Source organism: Patagioenas fasciata, chromosome 18, assembly GCF_037038585.1.
Source record: "Patagioenas fasciata isolate bPatFas1 chromosome 18, bPatFas1.hap1, whole genome shotgun sequence".
NCBI classification, from domain to species: domain Eukaryota; kingdom Metazoa; phylum Chordata; class Aves; order Columbiformes; family Columbidae; genus Patagioenas; species Patagioenas fasciata.
The window spans coordinates 5397341-5419052 of record NC_092537.1 but is presented as its reverse complement, the minus strand read 5'-3'; the positions used below and the strand labels follow the sequence as shown (position 1 = coordinate 5419052).

At 47.8% G+C, this 21712-nt stretch overlaps 1 protein-coding gene across 17 annotated transcripts in view; it reads right to left on the bottom strand.

Annotated features, from left to right (window-relative positions):
• CACNA1G (calcium voltage-gated channel subunit alpha1 G) overlaps window positions 1-21712 on the bottom strand; it is a 138458-nt gene that overhangs the window by 38043 nt on the left and 78703 nt on the right. For 11 of the 17 annotated variants that reach the window (XM_071816535.1, XM_071816530.1, XM_071816524.1 and 8 more), the window contains exons 15-22: window positions 19756-19824; window positions 16897-16990; window positions 16127-16311; window positions 15536-15982; window positions 9632-9732; window positions 8379-8502; window positions 5363-5431; window positions 4318-4502 (exon numbers count right to left, since the gene is read on the bottom strand). In XM_071816535.1, coding sequence (XP_071672636.1) covers window positions 4318-4502; window positions 5363-5431; window positions 8379-8502; window positions 9632-9732; window positions 15536-15982; window positions 16127-16311; window positions 16897-16990; window positions 19756-19824 — 1274 coding nt within the window. The remainder of the gene's footprint in view (window positions 1-4317; window positions 4503-5362; window positions 5432-8378; window positions 8503-9631; window positions 9733-15535; window positions 15983-16126; window positions 16312-16896; window positions 16991-19755; window positions 19825-21712) is intronic. The other 6 variants (XM_071816527.1, XM_065852646.2, XM_071816531.1 and 3 more) reach the window with 1 other exon arrangement.

The following is a 21712-nucleotide window of genomic DNA, read 5'->3' as shown; positions in this document are numbered from 1 at the left end:
ATGGTGGTATTTTTATGCACCCCTTACCAGTGAAACACAAAAGGAGATGCTGCTTTTCCTCACACTGGGCATCTCCCTCAGGTGGCTCTTGTAGATCCCTATTTTGGGCACCTAGGCTTTCCTCATGCTCAGGACAAGGGCTCTTCCTGCTCCATCTGAGTGGGGAAAGCAAGATTTGGGCTGGACAGTCTAAGGCTGAATTGCTCTTTTGAATCCTCAGCTGGTCTAAAGAACTCAGCATCCCTCAGCTATTACCCTCACACAGTCCTGGGTGGAATACTACAAATGCCAAACTAGAGAGGGGAAACTGAGGCATGGCAGGACCACAAGCCATGTGCTTAGACATATGCAGGCACCTCATTTCCAATGATTCTGAAATTAGGTACTGTGGTGCCTTTAGGGATCTTGATTTAGGTATTCTGTTCAGTATTACACAGGATGGAACTGAAGTCAGGTCTTCTAAATTGAAGGCCTTTGGTCTAAAATACTGGAGCATCCTTAAATTTTGGGGAACAAGGAAGAAATTTAGTCTCTGGAGTCTGAAGTTGATAACTTTCTCCAACGCTTATTAAGAAAGCCTATTCTAGAAATAATAAAGTGATTTCCCTTGTGAGATACCCTTTGGTATCCAGCAGAGAGAGAAAATAGGAGGTTACCCGTCTGACCTCTCAAAGTCATGTGGGTTGAGGGAAAAAAAGTCTGAGAAACTGCAGCATTTGGCTGCTTTCAGAGTTTTGATCGACCAGGGAATTCCTCAAATGAGAATGCGTAAGGGTGAAAGCTGCCACCAGTTTAGCTCCACGCCAGTGCTGTTTCCAACCCTACAGGGAGAGACGACTTTGAAAAGATTTTGAAAAATAATAGTTCTTACTGATGAAAACCTTCAGACCTTGGAGCTGCCTCAAACTAAGGGCCTGATCCAACGTCAAGGCGAGTCTGTGCAAAAGCTCCTGCCGCTCTCCTGAGAGTCTCATAACTCCCTAAGAAGTGCCAGTGAAACCCTCAGCACTTCCAGATTATTAGTGTCAGCTCCAATATGTCAACAAACAGCATCCCCGCGCCTCATCAATATTGCCTGAGGTCCTTCTGAAATCAGGCTTGTAAACTCATATTATCTGAGCCACCACTCCTGCAATTTATTGCTGAGGGATCCAGCTGATTTGGAGCCCTCCAGGCGCGCCAGAGCCGTAGACTCGCCGAGGTTGCACTCAGGATAATTCCAGTCTGCATTAGGCATATGACAAATGGGGAAATTGAAATGAGACCTTTTAGTTTTCATTGTGAAGAAATGTGAATCCCTTGAGCTCCTCCTGGTTCTGCTGGTCTCAGCATTCCCGATGCTGTTAAACCCCTGGCGTGAGATACTCCAAACCTACAGCCAGCCTCAGCCCAGCAGGATCACGCTCCTGTTAGGGCTGCTAGTCTGATCAGAGCACTCAGAAGAAGTAACACTTAGATGAAGCAGTATATCGATGTTAATGAAGATCTTCCTCCACATATTAAAAAAAAAATAGCAAAGGTGCTAATATGATGGATAGAGAAGAGTCTATGAAATTACTATTTCATACTGAGATGTTATGAAAAGTGAATAATTTATCCATCAGCTTTGGAAGTCAAAGCCCAGGCGCTATAGAAAGTAAAACAGTACTGAAGTCCATTCACATTAATTCTGAATACATTTTAAATTTTGATTTCTCTTGTATCTTAAGTTACAACACTTGATCCCAACAACAGCAGGTTGAATGCATTAGGAAGGAATGTTATTGTATAAGCAATCCCTCTACTGGCTGAAACATCAGAGGGTCATGGAGACGTCTTTAAATGTCACTCCTTTGTGAATATATTTTTGGAATTCTGGTCACGAAGCTGGGATTGGATCCTCATGGATTCAATTTGGAGGCTGATAATCAACCATGCAATCAAAAGCCCATGACTAGCACACAGTTCAGTAGGGTTTTTGTGGTTTTTTGTGGTTTGTTTTGTTGTTTGCTTGGGGTTTTTTTTAATGCCTGTACAAAAGTCACAAGCGTGTGTAGTTGTGTGTGCTGCATAAAGCAACAGGGCTCTTTTCACAGGAGAAAATAAGAAACAGAATGAGGGAGGTCTTTTGCAAGAACCCCCCCTTCAGACCATCAACCAGGAAAACCAAAGCAGAGATGACGAGGACTGTCCCTGCCCCCGAGTTGAGCGTGACATGCACAGCCATGGCTTGGCTTCTCACGGAGGGTGTCCTCCCTGCTGCCCTGTCCCCAAGTGCCCATGGGAAGGGAGGGCAGAAGGAACCAGGTTGGCTCCTCCGTGGTGGGGACGAAGCATTTGCTTTGATTCCTGCCCTGCCCCTGCCTGGGAAGGACAAACATGGGCTCAGTCTCCACAGGGGACTTGAGATGGGGACTGGAGCCACGGTGTGCAGAGACCTCGAGTCACCTGTCCCAACTGCCACCCCATGTTGATCAAGCTGAAGATCCCAGGCAGATCGAGCGCTGCAGCACAGAGTGGGCAGCTGCGGGCAGCCCAGATGTGCATCCCAGAGGCAGATGGGTTTCCACATGCGGAGATTTATGACTCACTGAAAAGCCCTAGTCTGATGGCTGCTTTTTTCATTTCCTACAAATCTCATTACAGGGGAATAGAACTGATTGTGAACATATTTAGGGAATGGGTTTGCTGCTATCTTTTTACATTTCCTTTGTAGTAGAAAGCAGTACGTTGGCTGAAAACATTCACAGCCTCTCTTGAGAAAACATATCAAATGCCAACAGGAATGAAATAGCAATGGAAGAGCCTAATCCTGCACATGCTCCAGATGGCAGGTCTTCCTCCAGCCTGCAGCTACTCAGTGGATTGTTCCCCAGAACTGCAGACAACTCGTGCACACAGGTGATTGCAGAGAAAGGCTGTAGGAAATGAAGACAGGGCTCAGCACAACCTAAGCCTCCTCCTCTAGATCCTATTTTCCCACACCACCTCAAAGGAGAAACTCGCATTCCACAGTTCAGAGACTGGAAATCAATCCTGCTTTTACCCAGAGCTACTCAGGTTATTTTGTAGGTTTTCTTAACATGGATCAAAAATCAGCCAAAACAGAAGAGCAGAGCAGGTCTATCGAACCAGCAACCTGGCAGAAACTGCCCCCAGAAATAACACTTGACACAGAGCTGCTGAGGGACACACGAAGACAAACAAAAAGACTGAACTGGAGTCATGTAGGAAGACAGTCTAGTCAAATGGTCAGAGAGCTGAACCACACCAATGGCATTCTCTGGCCAGATAAAAATTATTAAAGCAGCTCACGTCCTCAAACTCACCAGGCAAAACATACACATAGCCCAATTTAACAGAATGTCCTTCCTAGCTGTTGAGAATATTTGAAAGATCTACATATAGGCATGGCCATTGTTATTTGGACTTATTATTCACACAGGGGTAGTAAAACAACATCTTCTGTCAGAAGCAGGGTCCTATTTTTCTGTCCTGAAAGAGAAAATCCTGACTCAAAGCAAACCTTTTATGAAGGAAGCAGCAGTAAGATATGACAGGCACACAAAGATGCTTTGAGCAGGAAGGTTTGTTAGCGGCTGCATAACAAGAGCAGCAACGATGCTATTAAAGTGGGACTGTGTTTAGCACAAGAGAAAACTCCATGCCTTGGGGACTAAACAGCTTTCTGTTGGAAGAAGCTGGTCCTTGGGCAGGTTCTTGTCCAAGGGGTGCCTGCCCCTGGAGCATGGGATACTGCCTGCTGCTGGGGATGGGGGAGACAAGTTAGCAGGACGATTGCTTTCATCTTGTTTGGGCAATTTGCAAAATAAATGTTGCTGTAAAATTAATGGGAAACTGAGGGGGAAAAAAAAGAGGCTTTTTTGCATTCTAAGTTAAGCAACAGTTTAGTCCCTGCTTCCTTAAAATCGTTCTGCCACCTGCTACCAATTTCTTTCTTTGTTATGAAAGCCATCAACTGCCTGAAGGAAAGGGGGAGAAGAAGCTGTTAAGCTGCACTTTACACAGAGCAAATGAGAACACAAATAGCAGGGGATGTGTGTTTTAATGAGCAAAAGAGGCATTGATCAGTTTACTACTGCACTTGGGGCTGGTCCCAAAACCCAGCGAGTCCCCGGAGCTCCTTGCACCTCTGCAAGGCCTGCAAACCTGCATTGTCCATGGAGCAGCACGTTGGGCACAACATGGTGACAGACACCGTACCCTTGTCCCACCTGCTCTTTTTCCTTGCACAGATGCTGCTGCTTGCAGAAGGGGTTCAGCTCTCAATTCAGCACACACACTACACTCTTTGACGTCCTTCCTCATCCTCCTTACCGTAAGGGCCGCAGCGTCCTCAGCAGTCTCAGAACCCGCAGCATCCCGAGGATTTTTGTACCGCTGTCTGACACCATCGAGACCAGGATGTCGATGACGGAGATGAGAACCAGCACCCCATCCAGCACGTTCCAGCTGCTTTTCAAGTAGGCTTTCTCCCCAAAACACAAGCCTAGTGCCACCACCTGCCAGGACACCAAGTTGCAATGAATTATAACTATTGCATCCAACATATTTCTTCCCGTTAGCAACCTGCTGAGAATGCATTATTTACAGATACAAGTCTGTGAGTCCATTTGCTTCCCAGTATAGAAGTCTAATTAGAAAAATCAGCAAGAATTTTAAAAATACCTCTTCAGAAACATCTCAGATTGTGCCTTACAGCTGATATATTTTTAATGCAACTAAACCTAGTTGCACAAACTGTTCCTAATAAGTTTAGCTTTGGCATAAAACGTTCGGTCTTATTTTATTCCTACAGACTGCTAGAGCAAAGGTTCAGAGTAGCTGACCCAAAGCAATCATTTACAAGCTTTGCAAATAAAGAAACTAGAAAAACTTTTCAAAGAAAGAGCAATTGTTCTGTGAGATGATTATGAATTACACAAGAGAGATTTACAGCAATGGGTTTCTGAGCCTCCTGCCTCAAATCCAGCAAAGTGCTTCAACGTGCTTAAGTCTTTCCCTCCTCAGGAAAGCACAGAGCTGCTTAGGTTGTTGAGGACAATTGGCTGTTGAAGACAATGGGACTTACATGCATGGCTGAAGTTAAGCAAGTGCTCAAGAGCTTTGCTGAATAGGGAAGGATTGCCGAACTGAAGCATCCCATTGCTCGCATAATGGTGTAAATCAAGAGCAACTTCAGTGAAATTGTTCTGATGTAAAACGTGCCCAGAATAAGGCATATGGTGAGTATTTGAGTATGATTCAGATGAGGAAAACATACACCTCACTCGTAGCTGGTAGACCTAGGGGTTTTGCGAGTCCACTGTAATAAAATATTGCTGATACAATACAGGCACACTTATCCTCCAGCTTCATTTACCTTAACTGTCATCTCTGTCAGGAAGATAACTGTAAAGATGTAGTTGGAGAGTGTTAGGAAAATCCGTTCCTATGAAAAAGAAAATGAGAGACAACATTTTATAGCCTGCTCTCCGCAGCTGTACATCTCCCTGTGCATATTTGAGTGGTTGCTAACTGTTCTCCGGCTTCTGTGCCGAAACAAGACTCAGACTGTTTGCTCACAAAGAGGCGAATATCTAAATATTTAGATAATTCCGCTCTGCATGTCCGGTGCCCGGCTCTGGCTCAGCACCATGGACAGAGGCAGCACTGGCACCTGCTCCCAAATCCCCCCGTTTGCCCCCAAATATCTGCCCCCATCTGTCCCCAAATCCCCCCATCTGCTCCCAGATCCTCCCCTCCATCTCAGTAAAAACAGAGACATCTCCTCCCCCTTGACAAATCTATATCTGCCCCTCACCTGCGGACGTCACTGCACAGTGCAAATATCACTGAGCTCCCAATTCTGCTAGAAATTCAGTCAATATTGGAGTGGCTGTGCTGCAAGGCACGCAGGGCCCGCGGGACACCGAAGCGCAGCTGACATGAGTTGTCACAGCTCCACCGAAGCCAGGGAAGCTCTGGGGGTTTACACCAGCTGAGACCTGTCCCCAAAAGGTTGGTTCACTTGCCCAAAGCCACAGGCCAGACCTGGGCGTGAAGCCCAATAGTCTCATCTCCCTGTTCCCTGCGCTATCCACCAGACCATGCAGTCCCCACTGCCACCGCTCTGCAATAGCAGCCAGTGATTACAGATGAGACCACAGACTGGTTCCCTATCTGTAGTTAGCAGAAACCTTTCTCTTTAATGATGATCATTAAATAAATTACACTTTTCCCTAATCCCCGAACAATCTCTCATTGCCTGTACTGAAAAATGGACAGCAGCACGCAGAGGCTGGAAGGAAGATGATGTGGGTACACATATGCATGTGCACATACGACTGAACCAGCCCTGGCTCTGCTAATAATAATTTTGGATTTATTTCTGCCACTCCCTACAGAGCAGTCCTGTAAGAGATGCAGATCACTCGCTCAAAATGAGATGCAATTTAAACAAGACAAAACACCTTGGCAACCCTCTCTCTTGTCAGATCATGATTTACTGGAAGTGACTCAGGAACCACGGAGTAGCTTGTTTCCATACTGGCTCCATAATTAATTAGGTCCTAGACCTGCACTGTGACTGCCTGAGCTGTGATAGGAAACATCTCTGTCCGTTAGCTGCCTACCACACAAAAGACAGCTGCGGAAGGGTAGGCAGTGTGTGGGAGAAAGAGGGCAGGGACCTGCTTGTGGAGCTGGAGATAAAACAGCAATAGCATGGAGGAGAGACGGAGGATATTACATTCCTCTCTGGCAAGCGCATGGTTCTTTTGAAGGATAATCTCCATGGCCCATGTCGTGCACTCTGTGATGGGGAGCGTGTGTTGGCTGGCAACAGCCGCCCCTGTTCTGATAAGCCAGCTGAAACTGGGACAGGGAAAGAGAACTCGCTTGAAGCAGCTAGAAAATCCACAGCTTGAGGAAGCAAAGTACAATTATTTTAAACAACTCAAGCTAAACTAACTCTCTTGGTTTCCAGATGAGAGCTCCATCAGTGTGGGCAGGATCTGCGCTCCCCTCCTGGTTCCCAGCTCCTTGCCTCACTGCTCAGCATTCCCCTTCTTTCTGCTGCTCCCAGACCATCGTCCGGGAGCTCCAGCCCTAGGTGACCCATTTGGGTTCCCTTGCTTATACCCTGATGCTGATTAGCTTCATACCAGCTCCTGTCTCCCTTCCTCTCTGCTCCCTTCTCATGCCCAGGGACGCCACAGCTCATCTTTCTCCTCTCACATACAAAGCACTGCTTTTTCATGCTGTAGCGCTTCGCTGTGGACTCCTCTACCTCATATACATCACACCATTCCCTCCATCCCTGCATGACTACAGTTCCTTTTGGAGCCAAGCTTGGGGAATGGTGACTTTAAGAGAACACAGCCAGGGGCTTCAAAGAAGCATCTGGGATTTCAAGGGACATTCTCAGGGTGCCTCATTTGGGGAACAGCAGGGTGATTTCCTCCTGCTAGATGACCTGGCAGGGAGACCTGCTCTCTTCTTGCATCTGTGAGTCAGAGCACCACAAGTGCATGATAACCAAAAGAAAAAAAAAATGGATTTAGGAAAGGGACCACTGGGCAAACTGTTACAGTAAGAAGGACTACTATGGAAGGCTTAAAATAGGCACAGAGCAGCTAAGACTCCAGTTTTAAGGTCTCACATTGAAGACACACAAAAATGAACAGCCTGACACGCCTACATCAACAAAACAGGATTCCATATAGATTGCGATATGAGCAGTCTTTCACAATACATCTGCAACAACTCAGGCTATCTCTCAGCCACAATCTATGCTAAAATAAAGAGCAATAGGATGGTTCTGCCCCTCTGACCAATGGATGTTGGTGCTCTGAGGGGCTGGTTTGAGAAATCCTTACATAGTCTATCAAAACAAAATGGTTCAGGGAAATGGCATTACAGCACATGTATCCATTCCATTTTTCTTGTGTCACAACAAAGCTGATACACAAAGGGGAGAGAAGAGTATGAAATGAACAGTTTCCCCCATTCCCTTCACACCTCACATACATGCCCATGGAGAACAGATGGGAGAAACGAACATTGTGTTGAAAGAGGAAAAGTGTTTGAGGGTTTATCAGGGAAGGAAACCAAGACAGATGTCATGCTTATGTCATCTGTTAAAACCTTGATTGTACTTGCAGAAATGGGATATTTTATATATTGCAGGCCATGAGCTCTGCTCTTGCATTTTGAAAGGACACTGGGTAGGAACCAGGAGAGTTGTTGTACCTAATTCAAAGGATACACAGGGGGCGCTGCCAGCTTCCCATTTAAAAAAGAGAAAGAAAGTGACACCAAGAGCAGATCAGTGGGGTCCAGGCCATGGGTGTTGGCTCCACGAGGAGCACAGGGGAAGGTTAACCTTGGAAACTCACAGCACTGTGAGGCTCGATTTTGGGCCGTTCCATGGCGATGGTAATGCAGTTCAGGAAAATGATCACCAAGACGATATGATCAAACATCTTGTGTGTGATGATTTTATTGCACATCAGACGAAATCTGCCAAGAAAGAAGGAGAAAAACAAAAAAGAGGAGACACAGACTAGCTATTAATGCTTGACCAGTTGGGGAGAAACGCAGCAGCCTGACGCATGGCAGGGGAATCGAGTGCTCTGTTTGCAAAGCAGATGAGCTACAACCTTCCAATCCCCTCCCTGGCAAAGCCACACACTGCAGGCAGATCGGGGTATGAATAGAAAAGGAACCAAGCTACAGAACTGGGCTAGAGAATTTCAAGCCCTGGTCATGTTCATAGGGGACTTTGGGTCACTTGAAATGGAGCAGCTGCTTCCACACTCGGACATGCGTCCAGGTTTAGATCTGACCCCTTACCTGGTCTGTAGTGCTCAGGTTTAGCTTAAATAAAGCAAAAATACTCCCAGCAGATGTGTAAAGGTTGAGCGCACATGGAACAAAGGGACAGAAGCTATTTATTGTGACAGATGGCTGTACACTGACCCAGGATTTATAATACCGTATTACATTTCCCAAAGTCTGTTTCTGACAATCTCTCTAATCTTTGTATGAGTGAACTCAAATGCTGCCCAGGGCCCACCAGCTTGAACACAGGAAACCCTTGTACAGCGTGGGTTAATGTCCAGAGGAACACGGAGGAGAGCACTGAGCCCAGGGGGCCCCATGGCTGGGCTTTGGGGAGGGCGGAGATGGGTCCTGTAGGCAAGGAGAGGCTGTTTTCTGGCAGGGTTTGGGAGAGAGAGAAGGGGAAGGGGGAGAAGAGATAAGCCCAGGTTGAACAGCAGGTTTAGGAGGTCAAGGAGTGTCTTTTGCTGTCTTGTAAGTGCACACTGGGGGTAAATTCAGATACTGCTCCAAACTTCCCACGCTACATCAGTTGGAAAACTTTCAGCACACTGGCATCACCAATGAAGCAAAGGATGAACTTGATACAGTTCTAGTCATGCTCTGGGCTACGGGTCTCTCCTGGCCACCCCTATGCCAGGACCATGCCTGGCCTGGAGCAGCTCTTTGCTGCGTGACCCCAATACGGTGCTAGAGCAAGGACTGGGACTTTTGTGGACTGATACAGACTCATCTGGGATAGACAGGCAGAGTGAGCCATCATAACAAGGGCATCTGTGCCCGGCGTGCCCAAGCACAGCCACCTTACCTGGAGTGAGGGGCGAAGACGTAGATGGACCAGGAGTCTCTCTCCCGGCAGCAGGCGGGCAGACGTGCCCGTACCCACGCCTTCATGCGCTCCCGTTTGCTCTAGGAGGGAAACGTACAGCAGAAACACACCAAGAGGAAAACACAGAGAGAACTGTTAAAACAATAAACCCCCAAAACTTCAAAGTGAAGGTTTTGTGATGATTTTTCACTGAACACATACTTCCAAGCATTCGGGAAAGCTGAAATGAAATTATCTTCCCCTAAAAAGATCCTGCTGGCCAGGGGAAGAAGCTCTGGCATCTGAGCAAGGGCTGTGCTGGCCCTCTAAGCTCATAGGGTTTGGTTTTGCTTCTCCTCCACACAGTAAATACATCTGGCACACAGCTAGCCAAGAGGACAAAAATGGTAAATAAAACCCTTGCTCAGAGAACTGATAACCCGCTCTAATCAGCCTCAGTCCCTCCAGATACTCATCAGATACTTGCTGGAATCTTCTAATGTTTTTTAGGGGTATTTTTGTTGCAGTTTTGTTGTAAAAGAGGGAGGGAGAGCGATGGATTCAGCTGCTTGCTGGGCCAAGCTCTATGTCCATGTAGCATTGGAAAGCTGAAGAAACCATTTAGGACCTGAGTTTTGGTCCAGGAATGCAATGGTGAGCATCTGCCACTCATTCAGCACGGACAGATTAGACAGGAGATTATAAAGCCAGAAGGGAACATCGTGGCCAGCCTGACCTTCTGCACGAACACAGGCCCATCCGACTCCTGCAAATTAATTCCTACTTGAAACCACAGCGCATCCTCAGCCAAACAGACTTATGTTTTAGACTGTCTGCAAGGTCATTTGAGGCCAGGAGGGTAGACTGTAAAAGCCTTGGCCAACAGGTCAGCTAAAGATATGAAAAATTGGATGCCGAGGGGAAGCCTCTGGATCAGGTCTTTTCGCCTTCTCATCCATAGGGCTCCGAGGGGAGGTCAGGTTATTTAATCCAGTTGACATTGCAGCATCTTGAGAGGGACAACCAGCAGAAGCCAGACCAACACCTTGCCCACCACACCGGGGCTTTCCCAGCCCTTCCAAGTGGAAGCACTAGCAGATAAATCCACAGACCTTGTGTGCAACGTCACTGCATCGCTTTGCATTTGCGGTCAAATAAAAATGAATCCTTGCTCTTTCATCACCCTTATTTCCCTCCTGCCACCTGGGCTTGGATGAGCACCCATGTGGGAAAGTGGCTGCACGGGCGATTTGAAGCTTTCTTCTGCAGATGTTCCGAGCCATGAGCGCACAGAGGGACGTGAAGCACAAAGCAGGAATCACTGCTCACACCCCAGGAGCGCACAGACCCCATGGCTGAGACACTTACTTATCTCATCCTGGAAACAGGGAGGGGGGATTTGTTTGGAGCTAAACTGTTCACAAATGGAGGTACTCCGGACTGTAAAAACGGGATTTGTTAGGGTAATTGAGTGGAATGGAAGAAGTGCTTTCTGTTCCTATATGCACTCAGCCAGGGGTCTCATTAGCGATGGGTAATAGCTAGTGTAGTGTCCATTTTAATTAAAGCATTTGGTGACAACCTGAACCCTCCAGAAAACGAAAACCACCTTGTGAAAATAACAAGAATAGTCTGAATAACAAGAAAAGCTAGATTTTTCTACCTCTCTCCTTCAGCCATCCATCCTTGCCTCTCATTCCCTGCAAACACAGACCACACCACGGCACACCAGTAGGTTTTGGCCACATCTTGGCTGTTTTCACTCACTTTTCCAACTCCAGAAAGGAGTCAGAACTGCTCCTTTCACTCTAAACTGTATTTAATAGAGCATGCATCCTCGAGGTTGTGTTGTCCCTTCAAGCAGCCTAGTTAGTTTAATTATCCATGGATTTAACAGAGGTAAATAAATGGACAAAAAAAACATCAGGTGTCTGCTCATAGTTGCAGTGCGAACAACAATTTTAACTCCAGCCTCTGGACATGGAGTGATAGCTATAACTCGGTCCGGTTCATTTTGTGAGCTGGAAGGTTTCCAGAAGTATCTGCTATTCAAAGCAGTTCTGGTATTCATCATGGGGATTTGTAGTGAATGGTAATGCGTCAGCAGCACAGAATGCTTCTTTATATTCCTTTTGTCCAATTTTAATGCCAAAGATATTTTGGGGTTTGGCTAATTGTTGCAGCTTGCAGTTCATGGGATAAATCAGATAACAAAGGCAAAAAGTGATCTTCCATCATGTCTCTTTATTCAGTGGGACAGAGTAAGGGCAGCACCAGGGCTTGGCTGCAGCCCGGCTGCTCCGTACGGGGCCAAGTACACCCACAGAAATCCAAAGTCAAAGGAATTACTCCACATTTCCACAGTGGAACAGCAGAGTTCAGTTAATTTGAGCTAAATGTAAGATATTTGTGAAATAAAACCCGAACATTTCCAGGCTAAGTCACATCAAATGCTTTCTCCACGAGGTCCAGACACGCAACCACCACTCACAATCAGGCTGATTGCTGCTTCAGCGTGCATTATGTTCACAGCCATCTATCAATTATGTGGTTTAAATCATATCTATTTGTTCATAAAACACACCTGGACAGGATGAATAAAGATGGGGGAGAGAAGAAAACTACTCTTTAATTCAGTTGCCAGTGACTTGGAGAAAATCTCCCTGGACCACACAGACTCCCCGCATTGGGATGCAGGGAGGGACTGGGATGCAGGCAGGTACCAGTGCACGATGTGACGCTGCTGCCTTCACCCAGCATCGTGCTAATGGGGCCCTGTGATCCCAGAGCTGCTGATAAATAGCTGCTATTTTTTTAGGACTTTCAGATATTAATGTACTTCTGAGGGCAGGATGAAAGGCAGTTGGCTTTAGAAGATGACTTATGCACTCTTTGGAGTCAGGGAGAGGCTTAGATTTATAAAAGATTTATTATAAGGATGGGGAGGGAACTGCTGAAAAATGCTCTATGAGCAGCTATGGACCTCCAGGCAAGCTGGAAGCTGCACAGAGGCACTGGGGACCTGATGATTTAATTTTAAATATGCAGCGGTGGCAGGCTGAGAGGGTTTGGGGGGCGGCTGGACTGCCCACCACAGAAAATATTGCAAGAGGCAAAGCCAAAAGGAGCTGCAATTGCAACATGCAATGAGGATTCTGGGAGGAAGGGACACATTTGGTTGCAGATTCAGTATTTCCCTCACTTTCTGCTCTGAGGACTTAGCAAGGTGGGTAGGGAGGTACTCAAAAGCATCCCAAATCTAGCAGATGGGAACGACAAAGACGTCACAGCAGATCCTTGATCTTGGTCACAACCACATTAACCCGACCATGCAGCTGATAGCTCTCGCTGCAAAGTTTCTCCTTGTCTGCATTCAAGCAATGAAGAACAGATTTTTGTCCCCTGATTTTGTATTTCTGGGAAAAAGAGCTACCAGGGGTCTGATTCTGGTGCCTCAGAGGGATGTAAATTCAGAATAAACTCATTGAAAGCAGTAGAGCGGCACTAATATAGTGGGAGCCTGGGAGATCCAAACGAAGCCTTTGCACTGCCTTTCATTTCTGTGCAGAGGCAATCAAACCCAGCCAGCAAGGAGAGCTTGTGAAGCTTTGTTGCAGAAGGGCATATTTAGGATTACTTTGATCTGAATAACAGTTGAGTTTTCTTCTTTTGTTGGTGGGAGAGCTTTGAATTATTTTTTTTTTTTAATGCCATTTAAAAAATAATGACTTTTTTTTTCTGACTTTGCCCGGGCTAATTTAGGGGCAAAGCATCCCCTCAAACGTCAGGAGGGAATCACATAGAGAAGTTCTGCAACCTGGGACCTCATTTCACTATTCTAAGCAATATTTTCCAATCTGTCTGGTTTAGTGATTTGCAGAGAATACGTATTTCAGATCATGGGGAAAAGCACCAGCCAGCTGCAGATATGCCAGCCATCAAGTGTGGCTATACCATGAGCTGGGGCACTATTTATTTACCCTGTTTTACCTGTTTTTTCCTTAGCTTTTGACCATTCTATGGAAGAAAACTGAGGGACCTTTGGTCTAACCTTACATGGCCAGACCTCAGCACACAGAAGATGACATTTGGTCTACGCTAACAGCAAACACTGTAATAAAGATTTAAAATATAAAAATATGCATCTTATTCAAGAGTCTCTCATCAGCGCTGGTTGGGTCTGTGGCACTGGGTGGGATGGGAGCGGAGGGACATTGTCCCATCACACAATGTCCAGCGCAAGGGGGGCTGCTGGCCTCTGATATTGCAAGGGCAAAGCAAGGGACCTGCAGGATGGTTGGACCAGGTGAGCTGGAAAAAGCAGCAGATGTTGGAGCATGAAAAACGTCCCTAGCTAGTAATAAAGAGCATGGTCTCTTGATCACTTTTAATAGTGCTTTTTCAAAAAAATAAAAATTACTTCTCCTTTTCTTAAAAATTCAATTTATTTTATGGAGGTTAAAAACTAGGTTAAGACAATCAGTAAAAAATCCCAGGCTGAGGATCCATGCTGGAGATGTAATGGGATAATGGCTTTTTTTAAAGGCGATTCACAGCTGAGCGACTCTGTTCTGCCAGCACTCTCTTTTTCCTCCTGTTCCTTCTCTGGAGTCACCACTGCCTTTTGCATCCTTTCACATGCTCCAAATTCCACTTTCATTCGACAAACTCAGTGAAATACAGTAAAATCACGTCCACAAGCCACAGCTTTCCTGTTCTCAGTAACACCCCAGCTACCACACATGGCTCTACCCAGAACGCATCCGCCTCGCCGACAGAAATCAAGTTACCCCCTGGGATGACACATCAAGCCATCACATTTTTAAGCCTGAAACAAAGAGGTAACCTGGAAAGAGCAGAAAATACATCAAAACCTCCCAAAATTGTCCTGGGAACATCCCGATGGGACAGCGTCCACAGGTGTCCTACTGCCCGCTTGAGTCCCTTTCTGCCAGTCATGCAAAAAACCTTGGGAAAGCAGCCAAATTCCTTCTATTCCCTTAAAATACAAAAATTCACATACAAAAAGAGCCAGCGACCCTCACCCCTTCTCTGCACTTGCAGACCTTTTAGCTAACATTTCCTAAATGGCACTTTTCAGGCCCATGAAAGAGAAACACTTATTAGACTAACGCCTCTTTATATTGAAATTAATGCAAAGCCTTTGAAATTACCACCATCTCCATGGGACTAACGTCGCCATGGGAATGGGGGGCCAAACACTGCCCTTTCCCTTGCCTGTTGATGTCAACAGAAACTGCTGCTGTGCATGGGGGCAGAAAGATGAATAATGGTTGGAAAGCAGGGAAAGTAACTTTAAAAACAAACAAACAAACAAACAAATTGGAAAAACACGTATTTACAAGAGATTGTCTTTGCTCTGCACCTTCTAGTAGAACCTGGAGAGTTTTCTCCTAACCTCTTCATCATAGGACAGGGGGTAATGGTTTTAAACTAAAGGAAGGAAGGGAGATTCAGGCTGGGCATGAGAAAGAAATTTTTGATGCTGAGGGTGGTGAGAGCCTGGCCCAGGTTGGCCAGAGAGGTGGTGAATGCCCCATCCCTGGAGACATCCCAGGCCAGGCTGGATGGGGCTCTGAGCAACCTGAGCTGGTGAAGATGTCCCTGCTCATGGCAGGGATGGCACTGGGGGAGCTGGGAAGGTCCCTTCAACCCAAACTATTCTATGATTCTACGATCATGAACCATCTGCTGCTGCACTGAAATAATTCATGTAACACCAGCCCCATTTCTGGTGGTATCCACAGCCCAGATACCTTCTAGCAAGATCCAGTGCCCACAGTTGGCCATTGCTTCGCACCCACCCATGTGCTCCTGAGCGAGGCACGTGCATCACTTTAACAAGGAAAACAACCCCAAAGTGAGCACTTGGCATTTCCTTACCATGTTGCCTTCATCATCGCCGTCATCGCAGTCCTGGCGGGGGTCATCGAGGTGGAGCTGGTGCAGCAGCAGACCTGGGGAGGTCTTCCCATTGCAGTCCTGGTGCTCAGAGGTAGAGGTCCGGCTGCTGTGCATGCTGCTTGTCCGGTACAGGGAAGGCACCTGCAGCGTATCCTGGAGGTCAAAGGAGCCTTTTGTTTCCAGCGACTCCATGCGATGAGGCAAAGATCCATTGAAGCTGCCAGCCCGGCTGGAACGTTCCTCATCCGAGCTCTCCCCTTCCTCTGAGCTCTCCTTGCCCTCTCCGGAGAGCAGGGACCTGCGCTCGCCACTCTGTCCCCGACGCTTGAGGCTGGGGGCCCGGCCGATGCTGTTCCAGCTGGAGCGACGGCTGTTCCAGCTGCTGCTGGCGCTCCAGGGGCTGTGTGGGGAGCTGCGGGCGCTGGGCTGTGGGAAGGACAGGGACAACATCAGCCCTGGGTCATGCACCCCATGCCAGCCTCAGCCAGCTGGGGCGGATGGATAGACAGACAACCCTGTAAGCCTAACAGACACCCATTGAGCATCCACAGGAGAAGGTGACATGAGTACCGGGGACTTGAGCTCGTAGGCGGTGGGGTCCATGGAGACACCGCTGGCCCGACGGGAGTCATAGCCCTGTGCTGAATCCCCGAACATGGCACTCTTGGGCATGGGCATTGGCGTGGCAGCCGTGTGGATGATGAGTGGTGGGGTCAGGCTCTTCTTCAGCTCTGGGTGGTCGCTCAGGGCCATCACTAGAAGACACAAATGGGTTTTAGGTGTCACACCTCAAGAAGCACATCTACAACCTGCTCCCCAGCAGGTAAAGCAGCTGCACAGGAACAACTCTCCTCCAATTATCAGGAGGGGGCAAAAAAGCCCTTGAGAGGAGGCTGAGAGCTCATCTTCCAGCCTGGCAGAGAAGCAGGGGGATGGAAACCAGGAATGAGATCAGGTAGCAATGAAAGAGGAGAGCAGACACACATTGTTATCTGCTGCCACTCTACCCTCCAACCAACTCCTTCCAGCTCCAGCCCTGGGAACCTCCTGCCCATCCCAGGCTCTCTCCATCCTCCTTCCCTGCGGCTCCTCCACCTGTGCCCCTGCAGAGACACCCCAAAAACCCAGACCTCAGGCTCAGCAGGGAGATTATGACCTAGATGCCATCGTGTGTCTATCTGCATCCCCCAATCCAACCCCACACCATAAGCCATCTGGCCTTGGTCAAGGCTTGGATTACACCATTCTCCCTAGGTGGTCTCTTCCCTTTGGAACACGTTATTTCCACAGCACAGCAAGGTTTCTGTGCAAGGGTTCATCCTCCCGGGGCTGTTACTCACAGGCTGGATTCGACAAGTTTTTCTTAAGTCTTCCCTCCTCTTCCATGCTGTGGGGGAAGAGATCCCCCTCGGAATCAGACTTGGAAGCATCACCCTGGAGCAAAACAGAGGGTGTCAGCAAGGAGAGCGAAGGGCTGTGGTGCACGGACACCCCTCTGAAAAAACGGATTCCCGTCTCCGACACCACACCTACAGATCCACCGAATTTCGTACCACGATGCAACATCACCTTTCACAAAATGATGCATGCACATATTTATACCACAGACTAATTAACCTCCTACCAGGAAGACAGACTGCCTCTGGCTCCAAACGCGGTCCCAGAAAGGGATCAGGAAAAATAAACGAACAAACAATTGCTTAATTTTTGCTGCTGGAATTGCACACTGGGCAGGTATTAGGACAGATATCTGACGAGAAATTTTGGGACAAAAATTGACCCTACTATTCTCTCTTAATTTTCATACCATGGCTTAAAACTCCCTGTGTGTAGCTCTTTCTAGAGATGCTTTGATGAAGGAATCCAGGGTTCAGAAGGGGCACAAGAGACCCTGAATTTCCAACACAATTAATGGGCATATGTCAATGGATGCCCCACCAGCACAGAGAAGATCCAGGTGGCAGAACCTGATAACAACTGCCCTGGACGATCATTTCCTTCCCAGCTGTGACACACAACAGAAGCAGAAGTTTGGGGGATATATGAGGTATCATTTCAGGATTTAAATTCCACTGTATTATTTTGAATATTGGGGGTTGAGCAAGAGCTTCCTCTGCTCTGAGACAGGCACATCCTCGGGAGGAAAGAGGTTTTACCATTGCTCACAGTGCAGTGACCTTGTGGCACGGACCTGATTTGGGGCATCCCTGCGCACCCCTCTGATTCTGTCCATTGGCACTGCAGAAAGGCACTTAGGGTGTGGTATAGCTAGGATACACCCGATGGGCAATGGTGCTCGCCAGAACGATGCCAAAAAAGACCCAAAAGAGGATTCATGGCTGAAACCACTGCTCTGGCAAAGGGCACCAAGCCCCATCACGATGTACCTCAGGAGGGAGGAGAGGTGGGAAAGGTGGGAGGATGCTGGGATGAGAGAAGCCAAGCAGACCCTCACTTCTGGAGCCCCAGAAAACCCCACCAAAGCTCAGCTTTGCCCCGGGATCCCTGGCCAGCACTGCGGAGGTTTGGTGCTCGGGTACCTGTTGGTTGTAAAAACCCAGTGGGGTTGCAGCGTGGGACGGGAGGAGATGACATCTGACAAAACGTCCACTGCCCTCCACCTCTTTCTTACAGAAAACTCCAGCGGGATGAGCCCCCACAGGGTCACTAAACAGTGAAGGGTTTTTTTCTGGGCAGACTGGATGCTCTCAGACATGTTTTTAAGGCCAAATAGAGTGTGATGTAAAGTGTTGCCTCATAACTTCCTCTCCTGAGGATCCAGGACTTCTGTGCTATTCAGGAAAGCTCATCCTGCAGGACACAGACTGGGAAGGTCAGGAATGCACCTTGCAAGGGGGAGCAGTAAAGTCAGGCTGGCCTGAGCTTTGCTGGAGTCAAAACCGTGTCTCCATATGAGCAGAAGCTCCAGCTGGCTGCAGGTTCGCTCCCTGCAGAGGCTCCCAGCTCAGCCTGTCAGTGACCCTGCCAGGAATTACTCATTCTCCCTAATGGGTTATTAAAAAGGAATAAATAATGGGAAGAATTTTATGTGATTTGTATTCCTGGAGTGCTCTTTAACAGCCCAAAGGAAAGTTTTAGGGTGCACCATGAGATGTGTGCCGAGATGGAAGAGCAGAACTATGTGGGGACTTCCCACCCCCCTCCCCAGCACCAAACCCCACATCTGGAGGACAGAAAGCATCCCCCCCAAAACACCACGTGCCAGACTCAGTACGGTGCAGGCAAGCATCTCACAGCTGGGGCTGCTGCCCGTTACCTGTTCTTGCACTCCCAGTTTGCCTTTCTGGATAGAAAAGGGGTTATGAGAGAAGAGGGAGTTAAAATCCTTTCAGGAAACGAGGGTATGTCAAGATGGACCAGATGGTACACCAGCTAAAACAGCCTGTACCCAAGGGGACTGACACACTGGGATACGATTGGAAAGGGCTTTTGTGCAGAGGAAAAGGCTTCTTGGAAAGGACAGAAAGGAAAGGGATTGGTAAAGAGAAAGATGAGGTTGGCAGAAGAGTAAGGTTTGCGGTGTGCTGCACCTCGGAGATCTGTGGCTTCCTCAGACCTGAACGGGACCGTTTCACAGGCTAACCCACGCTGTAACGCAGCATCTCACCAGAGATCCCAGCCAGCCTTTCTGGGACACGCCACAGTGCAGCTGCCACCATCCTGCTGAGCACGGGGCTCCCTGCACGTGTTTCCACAGACAGGCTTGATTCCAGGTCCCTTCACTCCCAGGCACCCTCCTCTATCTGCATGATGGAGGGAGCGCTGGGCAAGTGTGCACAGCCATCAGCATCAACCTCTGCATCCCTGGGGAGGTCCCAGGATGTGACCGTGCAGCGGAGGGGCTGTGACAGCCCTGGGGAGAGTCTTCCCCAGGGCAGGTGTCCAGAAAGGGGTCGGCAAGAGCTGGGGCTGGAGCCACATCAGCTGTCCTGAAGCACCCACCTTAATTTAGCTGGCTCCACCAGAGAAGGAAGGGACATAAAATCAAGTCTGACTCGACAATGAGGGTGACAAAAAAAAGAAAGAAAGGAAAAAAAAAAAGAAACAAAAGCACCACCAAAATACCCAAAGAAGCCCCAAAACAACAACAGCTACTACAATGAGAACAGCACCACAGCGTGTGACCAGGCACCACGAGAGAGACAAGCACGGTGGTGGTGGGACGTGCTGGTACGTACCCCCGACGAGTCGACAGGCAGCTGAATACAGCTTAACTGCCCACTCGCATCTTCTCGCTTGGAGATCTCCTGAAGGAGAAACGGGGGGAGGGAGAAGGAGGGAGGGAAGGGGAAGGGGGGGTTCAATTTTCACAGTTTCAACAGCAGGATTGAATGGGGAATCAAAAAACACATGAGAAGAGGGTGGGAAGGACAGGGGAAAGGGCAGCAGCACTGGGCACCCATTCTGCTCAGTGTAGGGAAGGGGTGGAAGATCTCGGATGGAACAAAGCCCTTCAGGGGGACCAGCCTTACCTTTAAATTAAGTGTTTCGAGCAGAGCTTGCTTCAGCTCCTAAGTGATGACTGTGCTAATGAAACACCAGCTAATTATTGAAAACATGATTATGGTTTGGTTTGTTTGGCAGCTGCATAATAGGATCTTTATTTATGACGCCTTCATTAAGCAGCAACGGAGGCTTATAATGAATGTTTGATTAACACAATATCAGTCCTCTTACAGCCAGGTGAAATACCTAATTCAAGGAAAACCACCAGAACCTGCCGTGAGTTCAGATCCCTCCTTGCTAACTTTACTGGAGACATCCATTTAAATCAATGGAGTGCCCAAAGAGAGCAGAGTCTGCAGGCACAGCCCCATCCCAGGAGCTTCGCTACGAGTTGCCCCAGCATCTCTTCATAGCACCAGAAGTTGATTTTTCCCTGTCCGCTTGGAAAGTACATGTCATTTTTCACCTCATTGTATTTTTCCTTCCCTAGGGCTTGCTCTCCCCATGCTCCTTGGCACATTTTAGCAGCACAGCCAAGCCTGGTCCTGTCCCACGTTTGTCCTACAGGCTTAATTTCTTGCCTACATTGCAATGGATCTTTTGGCCGGTTGCTACATAGGATGTAAAATTCATCCCACTCCAGGACGGGATGAAGAGTTTGAGAAAGACTGATCATTTCTGGGATCTGGATGTCTGGACAACAGTGTCTTGCTAGCAAAGTAATTGACACTTAATTTAAAGTCCTTGGTTGTAACAGAGAGAGACATGGAAAACCGATTGAAAGAGAAAACACGGAAACACTTTTCCTTCACAAGGAAAATCCCACTTGACACCAATAGGAATATGAAAGGTAAGGGATGCAAGAAAAACACCATCCAAAATCCCTAGGGTGAGAGAAGGGACTGTTCCCTCTAGTGAAGCCCAGGAGTCAAAGCCCATATTTCTCCAAGGATGCTGCATCCAGAGAGCAGGTAATGTCCTGTAGAGGAAAAGGATGGAGGGGCTGGAGGACCTGGGGTACCAGGGAAGGAGGGGGGCACAGAGGATGTGAAGGAACAAACCCACAAGCGAGGACCAGTGGGGACAAGGAGGACATGAAACTGGGAGGATTACCAATGGAAGAATACTCTTTGGATATAATACTATTAGAAACTCCCTCGGGAGCAGAGCTTTATGCCTGACAAAGAGGAGTCATTGCTTGCTTCAGAGAGAAGTCCCCAGGGCAGGGACCCGAGAGGTCAGGCAGCAATTTCAAATTATCAGCTCGATCAAACGGAGTCCCCTGCTCACCTTCCCTGCACCGACGCCGGGCTCGAGTTAAATCGAAGAACACAGGGTCAGAAATAACCGCATTGTATGAAGTCTTGCACAAAAGAAACAGGTTACCAATTAAAAAGAAAGGAAGGGGAAAAAAAAAAAAAAAGAAACTCAACCCTGCAAAATATATTGCTCCGTATTTAAAGTTTGGAATGGGTCCTTTTTGTTTCTCAACTGCTTATGTACATCTGCTGCCTAGCAACCAGGGCTGCAAAGCCACGCACTAAAATTAACGAGGTGCTTGCAGATTGACGAAAGACACTCAAGGACCAGGGAGATAAAGGCAGCAGGTCCACGATTGTGTTTCAGCCCAGAAATCTGAAGGAGAATGGAAAAAACAAAACAAAACAACTCAGAAGAAGGGTCAAGTGC